This window comes from Cricetulus griseus, chromosome 8, assembly GCF_003668045.3.
Source record: "Cricetulus griseus strain 17A/GY chromosome 8, alternate assembly CriGri-PICRH-1.0, whole genome shotgun sequence".
NCBI lineage: Eukaryota > Metazoa > Chordata > Mammalia > Rodentia > Cricetidae > Cricetulus > Cricetulus griseus.
The window spans coordinates 40,402,116-40,422,732 of NC_048601.1; the positions used below are offsets into that span (position 1 = coordinate 40,402,116).

The following is a 20,617-nucleotide window of genomic DNA, read 5'->3' on the forward strand; positions in this document are numbered from 1 at the left end:
TGCATTTGTAATCAGTAAGGGAATGGTAGAAATATGAGAATCCCTAAGGTTCCTAGGCAGCTAGTCTTGTCTATTTGATAAGCCACCAGCCAATGAAAGGTCCTTTCTCAAAAAATAATCAAACAACCCGAAAGGTAACCAGTATTAAGGAATGTCACAGAAGGGTGATTTCTGACCTCCATACATGCAGGTACACACAGGTGTACACATGTACACATGCACACCTGTATACACAGGAACTCATACACAACATATACAACAAAACAAGAAAAAAAGTTGAAGAAAAAAAGTCATGTCATTTACAGGAAAATGAAGAAAAACGGAGAAAATAACCTTCATTAAATTAAGCCAGTCTCAGGAAGACAAAAATCATCTGTCCATTTTAATTTGCAGTTCTTGGGTTTTATATAAACACATAAAGCCATGTACATATATGTGACATGTAAATACAATTAAAGTTGCCAAGCTAGAAATGACAAAAGGTACCAATGGTAGATGGGGAGTAGAAGGGAGGTTAGGATAATATAGGATGTATGGTCAACAATACATACTTGTACAAAGACTTAAGTTTACAAGAGTATATTAAGAAGGTTAATCCAGGGGCTGGAAAAATGGCTCAACAGTTAAGCGCACTTGCTGTTCTCACAAAATACTCAGGTTCATTTTCCAGCACCCACATGGCAGCCCACAACCATCTGTAATTCTAGTTCCAGGATATAAAATGTCCTTGTTTGACATCCTCAGGTACCTCACTCATGTGGTACACAGACATATAAGAAGATAAATACACGTACACACACAATAATAATAATAATAATACACGAATCTAATTTAAGAAGAAGGATAATCTACCAATGGTAACTAAAATAGCTATGATATTAATTTGACTCTGTTAGGTAAAGACGAATGTCACTTAAAGCCTTCCTACCACTGATATTGCTGTTATGATCATCTCCAGCTTCCCAGGACAGCCGGACACTCCTGTTTTGTCTTTCTGACAAGAGAAGGGATCCTGGAGGATCTGGAACACCTAATCAATAACAAAAGATAGCTGTCACAAGATAGTGAACGTTTACAGGAGAAATGAGGACGCTGGAGCAGATATGGTTCCATCTGGCAGGCACCACCTATTTCAAGCCGAGTTCAGCTTCCTGGGAGGAATTAATAGTCAAAGCTTCCAGGGTAACTGTCCCCACTCCACTCTGATGACAGATGCACCTGGATGATGGTAAAAAATAGTCCTTTTATACACTTAGGATACTTTAAGGTTCACAAAGCACATTTTCATGTTTTATTTATTTATTCTTCTCTTATACAATACATCCTGTTCATGACTTCCCCTCCCTCCATTTCTCCCAGTTCTGTCTCAATCTGTCTTCCATCTCCACCAGACCCACACCCCAATCATCTCCCACCTCTTTCTGTGTTATTTTACGTCGTGAGAGTGTTTGCCTCTCAGTGAGGCCTAAAAATAACAATAAAATATCAAGACACTACATGATATGGGATGACCTTTTTTGTATGCTGTAAGATGGGTCTTTGCCAAGGTGCCTTCTGATCAATTTAATAAAGAGCTAAATGGCAGGAGAGGATCTGTGTGACTTTCAGGGTGAAAAAAAGAAAGAGGAGATGAATCTGGACATGAGAGAGATGCCAGAGAGTGACATGGAGGAAATAGGACATGCAGATTGGAAGAAAAAATAAAAAGCTATGTGGCAGACTGTAGATTAATAAAAGCTGGTCCATTTAAGTCATCAGAGTTAGGAACAAGTCTAAGCTAAAGGCCAAAATTTCATAGTTAATAAGAGGTCTTTATGTCATATCTGTGGACTGGTGGTCCAAAGAAATTCAGATGAGAAAGCTTGCTACAACTGCCTGAGAATATGTCCAAGCTCAGCTGGCATGCCACTGTGTTTCTTCATAAACAAACATGATCTTAAAGCTTGGCATAGAAACAAATGACAGCTATAAAGAAAGTACAGACTGCTGCTTTGTTGCCCTGATTCCCATCCTCGGAGACATCTGAAATCTCTCTTCCTTTCTGAGACAGCTGAGCTGTATACATCTTGGCAGCCCCAGAACTTCTATTTCAAATGAGGCCTTCTTCATACCCATTTCCTTTTTAGCCATAGTAGTTCTCAAAAGGCCATGCTTGACTGACAGGCCATAGAAATGTCTGGAGAATTTTTAACAAGGAATGTCACCTGTTCTTCATCTCTGGTTTACTGAAGTAGAGATGCTCAGATTAGGCACTTGCAAACTTCTTGCTTACATGATAATTTTGCATGGTCAGGTTTAAGAGATATGATGGGTCTTTAGTAGATCACTGATTTCCTCCAGTTCATTCTGTTCTAGGTGCCCTGCTATCTCCTTTGTGGGATTAAAGTATCTCTAAGAGGAGGGATGTCTTATTAATCTTTGTATTGTTCACAGTGCCTTGCACATAAGTGTTTTGTGAGTAAATGAGAAAGTGAAATATATATTGTCACTTCAATCATGCATATAATCATTCTATTAAATTAATAAAATTATGCCCTATGGTCATAGATAAACAAGACAGGGACTGTGAGCTTTGCATGGCTCTTCTGCAATTGATTTGGGATTTTACCGTAATTAATGACAATCAAATCTATGCATGTTACAACATCTTTTATAGGATGGCCTGGTGTCTACAAAATGTGGGAAATATTTTTATAACAGAAGATGCATATTGAGCAATGGCAAATATAACAGGAACTGATAAATCAAAGCCACTGACAAACATATAATTGTTAAGGTACATGAATATTTCTGATATATTTGAGGGTATGTGTGTCCATGGTAAAAAGGAAATCTTACCTTAAATAAACTTTCAAAATTTGCTCTAATATTCTCAAGTATTCAAGGACATATGCTTTAGCTTGGAGGAGGCAGTAAAGCTGTTGTCCATGCTGGCATTTACTATTTGTCAAATTCTTGTGAAGTGTACATTGACAAAAAGCATTGTTTACAATTCAGAATGCAGCATGCTTGACTTTTAAAGTTCAGCATATGACTCTATTCAAAGATCAGGTACTTCAATAAGAAAGCATTTCCCCAGCATAGGACTTCATGATTAGATAGCTTGCCAGGGGTACACAACAGCATAGTTTTAGCCCAGTCCTCCCTCCCCACAAATTGCATTTATTCAATAGTATCCTACATTTGTGAGCTTAGACAATTGACTTTTGTCTTTGGGATTTGCTCAGAATCCAATATGTCCTGAGGTTTCCTTGCCCATCCCAATTACCGTTTCACTTGAAATGAAAATCTGACTTCTTCAAACATCACATGGCACCAGAAGAACAAACACTTGGAAAACTGTTTCTTAAAATATACTTTGAATATTTACTTATTTATTATTTATTTAATATGCATATGGACTACTAGTTGCATACATGTCTTCACTGCAGGCCAGAAGAGGGCAACAGATTTCATTACAGATGGTTGTGTGTCACCCTGTGGGCACTGGGAATTGAACTCAGAACCTCTGGAAGAGCTGTCAATGCTCTTAACCACTGAGCAACCTTTCCAGTACCTCTTAAAATATTTTATGCTAAAACTTCTAGAAACAACTTCTAAGGAAATTTATTTATGTCTAGGCTTTTAAAATATTGTTTTCTAGGATAGAATGCTTTAGAAGCTATGTGCAAAATCATTGTATCAGTTATTGATATGTTTTAATCAGATACTAAAACTAAAAATTATAACTTAAAACCAACGAAGCAGTTTTAAAAAACCCATCCCATCTTATCCAAAATTCTTCAAACATTACTAAAATGTTAGATTACCATGTACACAAACAGTATGTATGAACATAGCCACTGTTTATTTAAAATTACCAAAATTTCATGGAGCTAGAAAATAGAAGACTAATCATAAGGGTGAATTTTAAAATTTGCAATGAAATTCAGAAGGTGGGTGCCAACAGCAGAATGTTGCTCTTTTGTTGCTACCATCAATCAAAATACTGAACAGGAAAGCTCATGTGCCCAGATGTTCTGTATTCATGGTGCCTGAGATGCAGCAAAGCTCACCAGATGCTCAGCTTCTATAACTTGCAAATGCTGCTGGAATAGCTAATAGAAGATTAAATATTTCCACTTGCAGAGCCCTGAAGAAGCTCACTTACCTAGAGCTGAACATCTCATGCCAAATCTAAACCTTCTACAATATAGGTTGTACTTAACTGTACTCAACTTAGTAGCTATTGGCTTCATATACAGGAATTCAAGCTTACTCACTTTCCACAGATGGAAATTGTTATGCTATCTGTAGCTGGCAGGGTCATAGGTAATATTTAGCTCATTATAGTGGGAAATTCCAGTAGGTGTTAGCAGGAAGAACTGCTTAAATGCATGTGGGAAGAATATCCAGAACCTGTTTTGAAGTTGGCTTGAAATTCTAATGGTGGGAGTTTCTCTTCAGAAGGAATAGTGTAAGAAAACTTTCCTGGAGGAGCTATGACCTTGGCAGTGAGATTCAGCAAGCCTATATATAGGGAGAGAAGGGGTGTGAACACCCTCCACACTTCTCAAGATGCTGTCTGTACCTGTAGTAACAAATAAAAGCTACAGCTTAAATGGTTTGCTGGTGTTGTCTGTACAGGGCAGGTTTACAGGGAGAAGAGCTGGTGGTGAGTTAATAAAGAAAAGCAATTGGAAAGCAGCCAGCAGATGGTCTGAGGGCTATAAACACTGATGATTTCAGGGCTAATTGCATTGATTGCACTAGTGAAGTGTGCACACTATTTTCCAATTAGTACTTAAAAATTCAAATATATTCCTTTACAGAATACTTGATGCCCATGCTCAACTTCCTGGGGTCCTTTGTAGAGCTGAAACACCAAGCAACCACCACTGGGCATTCCCATTCCTCAGGCTTCCATGGAGCCCTTTCCTATTCTCAGACCCACTTCTCTGAACAGTGGTAATGGGTGGATTGAGACCTTTGTTTTTCTTTCCACTGCCAGCATTACTTATCTCCTGCTGCTACTGGCAAACTTCCCACATAGAGAAAAGAAATTAAGCATTAATTAATTATTTTTATGTGAGAAGAGTAGAAATGATTTAAAGCAAAGTTGCATTTCCAACAAACAAAAATCAAATTTTACTTGAAGAGCAGAGGCTCCAGAAATCATTGGTTTTAACACCTAGAAACAAAGGAAGTTAAGAAGTCACAGGGAGCATGCACAGAGATTCTCTCTGTTTTCACTTACCAAGGACGGTTACTTGAGTTTTCTCTGAAATGCTATCAAGAGCAGTTTGAGCAGAACAGGAATAAATACCCTGATCTTCCACTGAGATGTTAGATATGGTCAGATTGGCTCCATCAATCACTATTCTGTGGTCAGGGGTGTGGGGGGAGCAAACACAAAGTACATGATGAGGCTAAGAACATCTCCAACAGCAGAAATACCATCCTTTAACAAGTCATGATGCAAGTTTCTTCATGGAAAATGATTCAAGGCAGAGTGAAGAAACCAGTTCATACAATGCAAATGTTAACAGAGAGGGTCACAGGTGAAAACTGGGAATACAGTCTCACAGTGTACACATATAACTACACAGCATTAAATGGGATCACATTTTTGCAAATTACAAAATCCAACCATCTATGACCCATGGGGATGTGACAGAGGTCTGGGCTGCCTGCCATGTTTAAGAAGCACCTCATACCAACAGAGCTAGCATTATTTTTGCTTGTTTTTGGCTTTTAGTATTTGAAGACAGGGCTTTTCTGTGTAATCTTCTGGCTTCCAGGTTGTCCTGGAACTCTTTCTGTTAACCAGGCTGGCCTGGAACTCACAGAGATCTATTGGCCTCTCCCTCCTGAATGCTGATGTTTACATAATTATTATGTTATGAGCAGGGAGCATTATACAGAATCAAGGAGGATGCTTCTGAAAAAAAGAAGACTCTAGAACCCAACCCAGTTCCACAGAGCCAGTATAGTGTGATGAAGTCTGACAGTATCTGTTTTGTTCTTCGGCAGCCCTCTACCAGTTAGTTTCCATATGTAATAATTGAAGCATTTAGTGCATGTGAACACTAGGTGGCAGTCCCGCACTTCTTTCTGCAAATTGTTTCCTTTGCTCTTCAAAATTCATTTCTACATAATTGGCCAGTTTGCAATATTGCAATAGTTGCTCTCTCTCTCTCTCTCTCTCTCTCTCTCTCTCTCTCTCTCTCTCTCTCTCTCTCTCACACACACACACAAAAAAAAAAAAACACTCCTTTATCAATTTTATTTTTTAGCCTACACTTATAGGCATATTATCAACAGGAATCCTCATATGTTTACATAAAGTACTACTAAATCTAAAATATATTCACAGTAAAAGCTATTCAGGTGAAAAAATACTGTAAGCAATGCCTTCTTTGTGAAAAGGGTGACACTCTTACATAATTGAAAAATTTAATGCTAAATTGATAATATGAAAAGATTTGAATGAGAACGAATACTGAATTGTATGTGACTGACTCTTGACTGGAGGTAGTGCCCCTCAGTCTTGCATCAGTTTTTATGAATATTTGTCAGTCAGTAGTGGTAGTTAGTGGTGAGGAAGAATCACACTAGAATAAGTTAGGGGTCACGGGTAAAACTAATACCCTTGCATAAAAAAATGGCACTTGTACACATTCATAGATATGAAAACAATGAGATCAATGAAGTGAAAGTTGTGAAGGAAGCGGCTTAGAGAAATGATGAATGAATAGTCTGAAAAAGAACAGCGAACTATGATTTGTTGCTTGTATTTTCTAAGATCATCAAATCTTAATTTACAATAATCTTATGGCCCAGCTTTTTAATTCTTTTTCATCTTGTTGTGTTATAAAAAGTAGAGGTAGAAAGATATGAAAAAGACTGTCTGAGGGCGCCAATCCATTAAGTGCCAGCATTGGGATTTGAACACCACAAGTCTGAGTCTATTCTTTTAACCAAGACTCTGCTGAGATCTCATTGAAAGAGAGCTTGGGCTATCTCCAGAACGTCAGAGTTACCATGCTACTTGAGATGACATTTGACTTCTATTTTTATGGTGTTTTATTTATTTATTATAAGTACAGTGTTCTGCCTGAATGTATGACTTCAAAATGATAAATTCCTAGCTCTCACTTAAAGACAATACACGCAGAAGCAGAACAGTCCTTTGTGTGATTTAACAGACAAAGCAGGCATTCTGACTCTTCTGATTCTACTGGGTTCTATTAATCCCTTTCTCTTTTTGTTGTACTAAAACTCCAGTGATTCTCAGCAGTCATTCAAACTTTACTCTTTGCTCCATCTTTTGTATTTTTCCTATTCAGAATACTCAGAAATGCATCTTTATTATATATATATATATATATATATATATATATATATATATATATATATGTGTGTGTGTGTGTGTGTGTGTGTGTGTGTGTGTGTGTGTGTGTGATCTAGATTCATAGATTCAATTGATTATGAATGGACAATATGTTTTAGATTTGCATCTGCACCAAACAGGTACATTTTTATTATTATTCTCTTAGTCACACCATATAATGATTGTTTGCTGAGCGTCCACAGTGTCTTGAGTATTAAATGCACCATAAATATAGCCTACGTCATAAATAAGTGCATGAGATTCAAATAGAACATATTTTTATAGAATGCACTTAACCACACAGATTTTGGTATCTAAGATTCTGAAAGATACTCTTATATATAGAAGGGCCAGGTAATGTTGGCAATATGTTATGACAGGAAGATAACTAGACATGACTGGGATGTTTATGGGTGAGAAGCACTCGTATGGGATTGGCAGGTAGAAGGGACCGAATGCTGCCTTTTTAGGAAGCTGTATGAACAGTGATTCTGGCAGACAATGGGGTAGCAACAGTTGGTCTGTCCTGTAGCATACAGGGGCAGGGTGTCTCAGGAGGAGGCAGAAATTTTCAGATACCTGGACCACAGACATACTGCCCATGAGCAAGATCCTACCCCCCCCAAAAAAGAAACAGTTAACAACACCCTTTACATCTTGCTCTTCCAGTCCTCTCAATAGTTCTGGATGCTTCTAAAGTTATGCAGTTAATATCCATCTCACAACTGATTTCTATTTCCTGTGCTGAGAGGAGAAACCAAGCTTTACAAAAAGTAAGGTGCAAAAGCAAGAGGAAGAATAAGAACATATAAAATAAACAGGAACAAACATTTTAAGACCCTCTGAATACTTATTTGATGAAGAAACATTTGAGTCAGTTTGTGTACTTTAATGCAGTGTGAACAATTTTCAAACTTTTTATATTTTTCTAATGTGAGGTCTTAAACACACACACACACACACACACACACACACACACACACACACACACACACACACACACACACACACACACAAATGTCCTTTCATAGCAGAGTACTTACCGGCCATCTTCAGTGCCATTAATGTCAAAAGTCTCTCCATCTTTACTCCAGGACAGCTTCAAAGTGTGCTTCAAATGTGAGTCACATTGGCTTTCACAGTGTAGTTCAAGCATGTGTGATTTAGGGATGCGAGGATTCTTTGGGGAAACCTTCAGCTTTGTAGCATCTGCATGTTTTCCAGGCAAACAAAGGTCTTAATTAGAACTACAGAGCACTGCTCACCCTGTTATTAAATGTCTGCAACATAACCAATCAAAATTGTCATGACAATGAGAAATTTACATACAAAGTATCCCACCGTAATTTTCTAACATTAAACCAAAGGAAATTTAGGTGCAATCACCACTTAATGTTAGCAAAGTTTTCCTACCATCCCTTGCTACAGCAAATACAGTGTGAGCTAAAAAATGTTTCTAGAAGTTGAAAGTAATACAATTTTTCACTCTGTAGCATCCAAATACACACTCATGTTATAAGGAAAATTGGCAGGGTAATTGATTTTATATTTATATACTTAATATTAAATCAGAAACATGAGCTGAAATAAATGGTGAAGCCCTGGCATAAACACACTATCCATACAAACATGGAGGATAAGACATAAGCCCTGCACAAAGGAGACCTGCACGTGTTTTCTTACTCAGAAGTGCTCCCAGAGCTTAGGAGGGAGGACTCTGTGAACATTCAACATTTACTTGTGGCATATCTTGCTGAATGAGTCAGGGGCCATAATAAAAATTTAGGACAAAAGCAATTGTTACTATCAAAACGATGAAGTTCAAAGATTAAAAAAATTAAAATAAGAACATCACTGAAGCCTGAGTCTGTCAGCAGCTTCCAAGGACTTCAGTGACGAGGAAAGCCTGCTGACAAGGATGTTTCTAGTTTAAAGAGAACAAGGAAAGCCTGGCCAATCTGTCAAACTGTTTTTTTCTTTTTCTGAGATCAAACTTCTATGATTTTGTTAATGTTCAAACAAAACTGATGCTTGATAATACCTCAAGTTCAGTACTTGAATAAAATGTAGATCTGAAAATATACCCAAAAAGGAAGTTCTTAAGCTTGATGGTCATCTACCACTAACAATACAAGGCCACCTGCTAAGATGGCCCAAACCCATGAACACACCCAGCCATTCTACCAATAGTCTTTCAGATACAATGCAAAGGAGGCCTTTGAGAAATTGTCAAAGGAACTTCAACAGGTGCTCAAAACATAAACAGCACCGTATTGTCTGAGAAAACAGAGAGAAACTGAACTCATGTGAGAACTCATGAAAGCAAAAGCAAAATAACAATACTTCTAATATCCAAGTTGGCTGTGATGACAGCTTTTCCCATTGCATTGTCTACCCAACAAGAGTACGATCCAGCATCTTCCTCAGTAGTTCTGTAGATTTCCAGTGTGCCATTTTCATGGGTATGGTACCGACTACCTTCAAGGGGATGTGCTTCATCAGCCACTTCCCTGTGGAGATGCAGAAATGAGTCATTTTGGATTGGGACACAATTCGGACTCTTTTAGATACTGTTCACTGACATCATCCAGGCTTAGGCCTTCTTTGCGTGCTTGGTAGAGCATCTGAAATGTTCTTGTGGAAACTGTTTGCTCTCTTAGAACTATCCAAGATGTGTATCAGAGCTGACCAACAGACTATAGCTAAAAAGAACTGCATTCCTTCGTCGTATAGTTTCCTCTATCTGTCTCATAGCTTCTAGCACTGCTTTACATGTGTCCTCAAAGCTTAAGAAATATTTTCTGGCTTATTAATGGTGAAGTCCTTAGTTAATGATTGCTTCAGGCTAGCAAATGGGAAAGCTAGTAATTGAAACAGATAATGAACCTTCCCAACCTCCCGCTGTCCTAGGAGAACATTGGTCATTGGGAAATATTACAGGCCAGGAAGTCTTGCCTCTCCTGTGGACATGCATTACACTTACCCTATCAACCTCAGGCTCATTTTCTCCCACATTCATCCATTCTCCAAGCATTTTATGTCACAGCCTGATTAACCCTGTGCATTTCACAGTAAGTGATTGCTTGTGCTCACAATTGCTGAGGACAAATGGGCCACTGGCACAGGTATTACAAAGTGAGGGCTAGGCTGAGAAGTGCATGGGACTTGCCTCAGATGCAAAATTCAAAAGCATTTAAGAAATCAAGATAGACAATATCTTAATCAAATATTTTTAAAAGTCAAAACCAAAAACACACAATGGGAAAAACATCACAACTGAATTACACAAGTTGTGATTCTGATTTTGCATGGCCTGACATCCCTACTTTGTTCTTACTCCAGGCGCTGTAGATGACTAACACAATAATGTCACAATAAAGTAACCAAACTCTATCAGCAAAGCAACTAACACAGCAGATGCTTGGGGTGTTATGTTTACACTTAAACAACAATAACATTAAAATCAAAATGAATGTTAGCAAAGTCTAAAAATATGCCTGCAATTGACTGTGGGTTAAAATAAATAATCAGATAGCCCGGGAGCCATAGCAGCCCTTAGATAGACCCATTACAGACAAAACAATCTTTAAAATTGTCTTAGGAATCATTTTAATTATTTGTTTGCTTTATTAACACAAATGGCTATGTATATTGTTTCATGTAAAGAAAAATCCCAGAATTCTAGTCAATGTTTTCAGGAGACATGTGTAATTAAATCTCTTTCCTTATTTCTCAAGGCATTGGCTCTCTGTAGCAACATAGATACAGGACAGGCTGCCAAATGGTGGCTCAAGAATCCCCCACATCCATTCCCTTAATGGAACAGCAAGTCATCTTACCAAATCACTGTGGCCTTGGGTGAAGCAAAGTATTCACAATGTAAGAAAGCACTATACCCAAGCACTGTTGCATAATTTTCTTCATTCTTAGTTTTTATCAGTGGGACAACATCTAATCAGAAATAAAGATAAGATTTTAAACCTTTCTGCAAGCATTAGGTAAAATGGACATTTTCTATATCCTTAACATAGTCATAAAAATAGACGATGGCTGAACATTTCAGTACATATTCCTGAATTTGAGTATTATCTAAAAGCAGCACATTCTCAAAGCATAATTTAAGTGTGAGGTCCAATGTCTACATATAAAGCGAACTGTATTTTGGTCTTCTTCCTCAAGTTTTATGTGTCAAAAATCCAGTTGGTACTTCAGACTGGAGAGATAGTTCAGTCAGTATCAATAGGTATCCCTGATGCTCATTGGAAAACAACTCAAGGCTACCTCCTAAGTTCCAGACCTGTGAGGAAGCTTGCACCTGAGGAATGTTACCTGAGGTTGTCTTCTGGCCTCTACATGAACACAAGCATGTACATTCCCACACTGAATTTAATTCACACACCCATAAAAAGCTTGTGCTTGTGACTATAATTTTGAGCATTTTCCTTTGCCAAATAGCATGTGAAGTCAAGACTCAGGTATGCTCACCTACAACATCAATATTGGCACTGGCAAGGATTGTTCCATGGATATTTGAGGCTTCACATTGATATACAGCAGTATGATTTGGTTGTAGATTTGTAAAACTGATTTCCCTTGGGAACATGACATCACCCGGAAATGGATGATCTGAAAGAGAAAAGAGAATGTCAGTATGATAAAGAACAGAATATAAAATATTTAAGAAACATTTATTAGATGTGTCACACAGTATCTATATTTTAAGACCAGTTTAGGGTGAAAAATAGTTCACTAAAGTCATGTGTTCACACTTTGCTCAAACCGACATGGGTGCCATTTCAGACCCTTTTGCATTTACAACATATTTTCAAATTATGCTTTCAAATAAATATTATGAGAGCCCAGGTTGCCCTACAACTCACTGCCTCTTTGTGTCCCTGATCAAAGTAAGATTGGAAGTGACCCGTTTGTCATCTGAGTCCTTCTGTGAGAGGACTCAAACTCCAGCATCTGTACCTGGATGTTACCCAGTGCATAGCAACACAATAGAACCCTATGGGTCCCAGTTTCTACCTTGACAACATTTTTCCTGGTTTCTTTTTCCCCCTTCCTTCTATTTTTGGATTTATGCCATTATTTTGTGTGCTTTTCATTATTATTTAGCCATTTTAAGTACGTAGCTTGCAAGCCTTGACCCTTCCTTCCACCCTTCCTTTCTTCCTTCTTTCCTTTCTTCCTTCCTTCCTTCTTTTCTTTCTTCTTTCACCATACTCTTCCTCTTCATCTTCTTTTTGAGAGTAGTTGCCATTTCTACAACATTTTAGCAACAAAATTTAGCCTATTTTCTATAATGATCTGTTTTTTTTTTCTCCCTTATTTCTGAAGTTAACTCCAGGGTATTTACTCACATCTGAAGATCTGGAGAAAGAGTATGTGGAGTTTATCCTTCTGGGTCTGGGTTACATCACTAAATATCACATTTTCTAGTTACATCTATTTACCCTAAATTTCATGTCTCATTTTTCTTTACAGATGAATAGTATAACTCTGGTATATATGCAACATATTTACATAATCCATTTATCAGTTGAAGTGCATTTAGTTTGTTTACATTTCCTATCCATTTGTGAATTGAGGTCTGTTGTGTGCTATTTCAATCACATTCTAATAATAAAGCTTGCTTTGAATCAGAGTGCAGAGCTAGTCACTAGCTGACCAAAATTAAACATAGAGGTTTTGAAGGACTGAGGACAGATAGAGTGACAGAAGTAGTAAGGCAGGGCTTAGAAAGGCCCTAAGCCTTTTTGGATAGAGGAACAGAAGAGATAGGAGGTCACTGGTCACTTCTCTGCTGCTTTCCTGCCACTTCTCTGATCACTCAGATTCTTACCCTGATATCTGACTCCCAATTTTTTATTGATAAGAAATAACTAAATAAATGCTTCAGGGATCAGTCTTATAAACATGTTCAAGAACTGAATAGACTCAATATCTTGTATTTGTATGTCTGTTCTTGTGTGCACGCGCGCGCGCGCGCGTGTGTGTGTGTGTGTGTGTGTGTGTGTGTGTGTGTGTGTGTGTGTGTGTGTGTGAGTGTGTGGGTGTATAACACTAATGACTAAAGACCAATAATGGCTAAAGCAGCTGAGAATTTAAGAAGGAAAGTCCAACAAAAAATTAGAGGGAAATGATGCAATTAAATTTTAAAAATACATTAAAACATACTATTGATCCAAAATGTAATTATCTGTTGAAAAGTAGAGTACCTGGCATTCTTGTGTACTTATTAAGAGCCAAAGAATTCCACTGGATATAGCCCATGCATTATGGCACTGTCACTGTTCATAATCTGCTATAGCAGCATTTTACAAGGCTTTGTAAACATCACTTTCACATAAAATGAATATCCTATAGAGCACCTGGCAACAGTTTGGGCTCTAAATAAACTTCTGCTTTGATACAACAGAAAGAAAAAAAAGTGATTAGGATTGTTGAGTGAGGGATAATGATTGCAGAAATTGCAGTTTAAATGACATCAATAAAACATTTTTTTCTCCTTGTATTTCCATCATCTAAAATAACAATTGCCTTTAACTTCATGGTGTAACAAACAAGAACTGCTACATAGTGGGAGATTTTTGTATACGTTCTTTTTTTCTCACACTAGAACCATAGCACATGCATTCCTTCAGTCAGCTGCCATGCCTGTATCTGTGCAGATGTAATGTGTGCTTGCTACTAACATCCAAAGGGCAGGCATAACAAAGCAGTGAGCAAATATTTGTGGAAGCATCTGAAATGAGTACTGAGGATAACATTTTATTCAGGAAAGTTCCCAGTAAGTAGACAGAAATATAAGTTCTGATTTTCACTAATGGGATTATGACTATTTGCCTCAACTAGAAAAAAACACCAAACCACTCAGATGTTAATAAGACTGAGGACTTTGAGTTAAGGCAGTTGTGCTGTTATTCAAGTGGGCCCCATGTAACTACATTGCTTCCTGAAAATCAGAAACTCTTGTTTGGCTATAAAAACAGAAAATGGCCATGGTCACAATGGTGTTAAATATGAAGATGTAGGAAGAGAGCTATGGCCGAAGATTGTAGGCAGCCTGTAATAACTGAAAAGGAAATGAGATAGAAATAAAGAATGAGATGGGGTAACAAGGGAGAGGGAAAATGAGAGAGATAATTTTATTTCCTTGGAGAGAGTCTTCAATTGACCTCCTAACTTTCATAATTATACAACAGAAAAATTGTACTGGTTCCAGTGACCAAACTTCTGTGAGTTTGTTATAGCAACAAAAGAAAGCTAATATAAACATTTGATGTAATTTATTGGCTACCTATTAGGATTAACAGGATATGTATCCTTTTGAAGTTCTGTATGACAGAAATCATAAAGGACACTGTAAGGGATTAAGTCTCTGATGGCTTCCTTTATTCCTCTACTATTACACAGGCTGGCAAAGCTAATCTTGTCCTTCCTTATATCATGGGCCCCAAGGGCAGCTTTGAATAAACACAACATTACAAAATAATTAAGACCAAATCCTCATGTTAGGATGAAAAGCAACTAAACCTTATGCAGCTATTCTTCTGGGGATGTATATGGAAACTTCACAATAAACTACATATTGTTAAAAGGTAATTGTTATAAAGTATAAAGATAACACAACTTTTCATAGTTATCTAACAAATATACCAGTCCTGACATAATCTCAGAATTCATTCTAGATGATTTTCTTTCATAAGGTCAATGAAAATAAAGACAATATGGTTGGAGTACCCACTACTCAAATTCACTCTTTTCTAGGTTCCAGCCTTCCATGAATTTATTTTTGTGTTGAGTCTTCAGGTAAATATTTTAACTAACAGGGGCCTCGGCCATTGCCTCTGAAAGGTGAAGAATAAAGCAATCTGGTTTTCCAAGGTTCTCTCAGAAATACTGGATGCCATCTCTATGGAAAAGGTGACAACCACTGTATTCACTTGGCTTAATTCTGAAATGACTCATAGGCAACATGACTTTCTAAAGGTGTGCAAGTCCAAAGAGTTTTCCAATACTGTCAGCCCAACAGTCCTCACATGGTGACCCTGTGGAATGCAGCAGAAGAAAGCTGTGCTCAAGAGCTGTGTTAACAGCACAGCCTGTTCTCCACCACGGGTTTCACTACTTTCTGGGTCACTGTCAATAGAGCTATGCACACTTCATCCACTAACAAGCCCATTTGGAAATATCCACTACCTGACCACTATGACAACCTGAGGCCTTGGTGTCTTTCCCCTTTTTGCAGTCATAGAGCTAACGGATTCATTCAGAAATGAGAAAATTCCTTTAACACATAAATTCCAAGGGCTGGGATACAGCTCAGTAGTAAAGCATCTATCAAAGTTTGCCATTGTATAACTATAAAGCTACCCTGTGTTTGAACTTTACACTCTCCTCAGTACCTAGCTATTTCCTTGTGTACAAATTTCTCAGCAACATGACCCCTTCCGACTTCATGTATTCTTTTATATTTTTATAACCCATTGAATCCAATCAGTACTATGCTTATTTACATGGGTGGGGTCTATCCACTGGAACAATTAGTGTTTTCTGTATGTACACAGGTGGGGGTTATCCAGTAGAGCATAAGCAACCTACCGGTGGCCATACACCGAAAGAAAAATGTCTCCTCTCATTCAGCATCCATCAAAAACAAATAACTCCTCAGCTAGAAGTGATGTCTCATAAAACACCCACACCAACCCATGCTGGAGTTTTGACTGATAGATTTCCTATAGTTAATAATATGTGCTGTGAGTTCATGAGCACAATGGCCACATCGTATCCAGAAGACAACATTTCATAGCACTCTTCCCATTCTGCAGCTCTTACATTGCTTCAGCTTTCTCTTCTGTGTTATTCCATGAACCATGGAGGCAAATATAGTGTCTCATTTATGGTTGAGGACTCACAGCTAATTATTCTCAGCACTTTGTCCAGTTATGGGTCTCTTTATTGACCTCGCTCTAACACAAAGAGAAACTTCCCTGACCAAGCCAAAGAGTAGCCCTAATCTGGGGATTTCACATTTTGTTGCCAGGGCCCACCCTTAGATTCTTCAATATCAGGTCAGGGATGCAAGCAGCAAGTACTAATTACTTCACTCTCCTGTATCTTTCTGCCAGGGTTGCTGTTATGTGCCACATTCTGTGCAAAACATTCTTTGAATAGTGTTTTCCTTGAGCCATATAACAAACCCACAAGTCACTGCTATTTTAATCTCTGTTTTGCTTCTGAAGAAACAGGTTTCAAGAAGGTAAGTCACATTCTCAATCACACAGCGAGTAAATGTTAGCATGGCCATGCAAACACAGGCAGTGCGGCTCCAGAGTTCATAAACCATCAGAGACCCCTGCAGATAAATCATGGCCAGAGACAGATAATTCATCTCCTGCAGACACTACCAACTGCCACCGCTTCCATTCTGCAGCATGAGAAACTCAGGCTTTTGGGAATTCATTGATGAGCTTGAGGCCATAGAATTAGCAAGAGTCACAGCCCAGGGAGGACTTAGGGTTGTGAATCACAAGGAGGCCTGCCTCCTATTGGGGGCCAGGGAAAAGGAATAAAGGGAGACACATACCTGCACGTAATACTATTTTTCTCCATGGAGCTACTTAACCAGAATGTAACACATAACATAGGTCTGCCCTCATGCCTGAACAAATACCTTTAGAATGGCCTCAGCTCTGGGTGCAAATTAAAAGTTTAAGGACTTAGACACTGGTTTAGTGAGAAAAATGGTCCCAAAGCCCTGGCCCATTCCCATAGTTCCATGGCCACCAAATGTGGAATGTGGACAAGAATCGGGGATTTCCGAGAGTTGTCATACGCAGTTTTGGGAGCTGTTGTGGCATGTAGAGATTCAGGCTTGGCATGTTTCCTGGACACAGCATGGAGGCAATGCATGAATAAAGGATGCTCATGGCAGAGATAGAGGCCAGGGCAGGGGATGTTGCAGAGGTTGCAAGACGTTTTAACTTACAACTATGCATTCATCTACTGATCATTCTTTCTCATGGTCAGGAGCAAGTGTTGGTTTGTGTTAGGCCTTTTCCAAATTTGGCCAGTGGGTCATTGCTATATACATAATTAAGTTCATGTGAGCATAAAGACTATTCATGCCTCTTCCCGTGTTGGTTTACATCTATCAAATTGCTCATAGAATAGCACTTGTTGATTTTTTGGTAATGGATTACGCTATTAAATGCCTATCCAGTCTACTTCATACATCTCCAAACTGTCTGATGACATCCTATCCCATCCAATTTCTGTCTTCCCTACTTACTATGTTACTCGGGGTTTTTACTTTGCTTTTAACTCACTTTCAATCGGGAAGCCATTGACTCTCCATTTGATCGTGGGTTGAGGTTCTCCTTCCGCTTCACACAACAAGATGCCACTGCTCCCCGTGCTGTACACTGCACTCTGAGGTTTCTTTTTCCAGCGTGGAGGCTCTGAACACAAAACAAAGAGATTTTTCTGGAAGTGTATCCATAGCAAAAGACCCAACCTTTGTAGCAGCCTGCATTTCGATAATGTACCAGCAGAGGGCAGACACCACAAAGTATTCCATTGCGGTGCCTTTGGTTAGGTTCTGCAGAGCAAGGTGAGTGTATTATGCTCTAGCTGTCTCTCTCCCCCCTTCTCTCCTTCCCTCCCTTCTCCCTCTCTCTTGTTGTGTGTGTACTAATATTACACTTTTAACAGGTATATAAATCAGCATACTAAAAATATACAGCGGCTTTAGCTACTTAACTATACGTTTCACTAGCAGAAACATGAGGGAGGACTAAGCAGATGGGAATTTATTTAGAACTAGCTTCGAACTGTTTCTACTCAAGCTGCAACAAAGTAGCTGAAAAATGTTGGTATGCAAGAAATAGACTCCTAGAGCTTTTTAAATAACAGGAAAATTTGAAAAACCGTTTCAATTTTTCAAAATTGAAAAAATTTTGGAAAACCTTGATTATTGACTGTAGCATTTACATTTCCTATCTATACCCATTTCCTTAACTTGTCAACTTGGAAAACATAATTTGCTATGGATGTTCTCCCTGCAACAAGGCAGGGAGGGGACTTGATAAGAACATTTGACTTTTTGCTTTGAAACAAAGAAGGAAAAACAGAAATGATTGGTCTCTATCTTTTGATACATAAAACTTCAAATGTGTAACTCTAATTGGTGTATGAGAACAGAGCAAGACAAGTGTCTTCAGTTCAAACATTACTCTCATATTTTGTTGCTGTCAGAGTAGCACTATGTGAACAGTGAATGCAAGACTTCAAGCATGGATATCATCATCATCACCATCATTATCATTATCATTATCATTATTATTAATACTATGACTACTATTGGTGTTTCCCTCATGTATGGCTATGTACCACATTCTTGAATGGCTGGTGTTTCTAGAGGTCAGAAGAAAGCCTCAGACCCCTTGGTTGGAGTTACAGACAGTTGTGAGCTATCATGTCCATGTTAGGACCTAGCAGATTAAAAATATTGAGATACTTAGCATACAGTACAAGGGTCTAAATTAGAACTGTAGATCACTTTCTGAAGGAAAAGGTGCCTTTATGAAAATATTATTTTAAAGGGTTATTTTTATTCTTGTGTGAGGGAGGGTGGATGTGTATTGGTGGTTGCCTGCTCAACATGCCTGTTTGGAACCAACCTCAGTTCCTCTGGGAGAGCATCACCTGCTCCTGACCACTGAAACATCTTTCTAGGCCCTTTCCTTTTACATGTTTCTTCCTTGGTCTTTCTACATAACCATAAGAAAATCCAAGGTGTACAAGTTACCCGGAAAGCCAATGAATATGCACAACACTATATTCACAGTAGAAACTATGAATCTTCCTTTCCAAGTATGTAAAAATAAAGATCCTGTAATGAAAATATTCTTTCATTCCCCCATATAAGAAAAATCAATTTTTCCAATCACTAACCTCAGCCCAAGAATTTCATTAACCTTTGTGTGTGTGTGTGTGTGTAAAGATATATTACTACTAGCATCAAATGAAGAGGTGAGGTATCACCTCATCTAACCTTTGACCTTATGGAAATAATACTGAGCTTTGGAGAATTTATTTGATTTTTTTCAGGGTCATCAGTGAAAGAACCCTCATTTCACATTCCTGCCACTCCATAGATCTCACAACAGAGCCTCTGGGGAAACAGCATAAAGCCGGAAAGCTATAGAGGCCGTTCCTCATCTACCGACACATTGTACATGCACCTAGGAATCAAGCTCAGGTGTTTAGTTGAGTCTTTGCATTTCCAAAATCCCCATATCTATCAACTGACTCATGAGGTTTCAAACATTTCGTAGTTGGTTGGAACCATCATTTTACATTATTAGCCTGACACTTCCTCACTAAAAAACCCCTACACATTCCTATATAGGTTTTTCTCTCTTAAGCTCCCTTAAGCTTCTTGTTGGAATAGATGTAGACATTGACATGAAACTTGAGAGACACTTAAAACCTAGCTATTACTGTCTTGTATTGAGCTCAGGCTCACACTCTCGCTGTTGACTTCTCTGGTTGAATATTCGCTAGTTGAATACTGAAGTCATCCCTGAGTGTCCTTAGACTAGTGATCTCTGGAGAACCCAGGGTGAAGCTTGTTTTTTTGTTTCTTCCTGCTTAGGTACAATGTCTGGCTCAGAATAGATGTGTAGGGTGGGTTTTTAAGTAGAACTTAATAAATGTTTAAAGACTTCAGTGGAAAGACATAGGAAAAAATCCTAAAGCCCCTTATATGGAAAATAATCCTTGCTGTCTGGTCATTCACTCTCCTACAACTTAGATTTAAAGAACATATTGGTTAACTGCTACATGGTTCACAAAAGACATTATCAGCATCCTGTAGACAGTAGCTTGATGAGAAACCCAGGGTTGCTGAGATTCAGGGCCATAGAGCCAGCAGAAGTTTACCAATGTTCACATCACACATCTGTGTGATGGGTAAGATCTAGTCAAGTGGATTACAAAAGAGACTAAAGACAAAGGAAATGATGGGTAAACCTGAAAGTGTAGAGGAAGAAGGCATACGGTTCCATTCTTTTATCCACCTGCTTAACATACGTGGTAGCTGATAAAAAGGTTCACCCAATTAGTCATAATTGTAAGCCAACTGCACTATGGAGATGCAAATGCATAAATCCAACAAAATAAGAAGACATCTAACAATGTTTATCATGAGACCAAAACTGGAATGTTGATATC

The 20,617-nt window shown here is 38.3% G+C and overlaps 1 protein-coding gene across 1 annotated transcript in view; it reads right to left on the bottom strand.

Annotated features, from left to right (window-relative positions):
• The window catches only part of Chl1 (cell adhesion molecule L1 like), a 48,593-nt gene that overhangs the window by 23,221 nt on the left and 4,755 nt on the right, over positions 1-20,617 (bottom strand). Inside the window, exons 3-9 of the mRNA XM_035448797.1 lie at positions 17,710-17,841; positions 11,858-11,998; positions 11,212-11,323; positions 9,716-9,882; positions 8,416-8,581; positions 5,237-5,361; positions 929-1,030 (exon numbers count right to left, since the gene is read on the bottom strand). Coding sequence (XP_035304688.1) covers positions 929-1,030; positions 5,237-5,361; positions 8,416-8,581; positions 9,716-9,882; positions 11,212-11,323; positions 11,858-11,998; positions 17,710-17,841 — 945 coding nt within the window. The remainder of the gene's footprint in view (positions 1-928; positions 1,031-5,236; positions 5,362-8,415; positions 8,582-9,715; positions 9,883-11,211; positions 11,324-11,857; positions 11,999-17,709; positions 17,842-20,617) is intronic.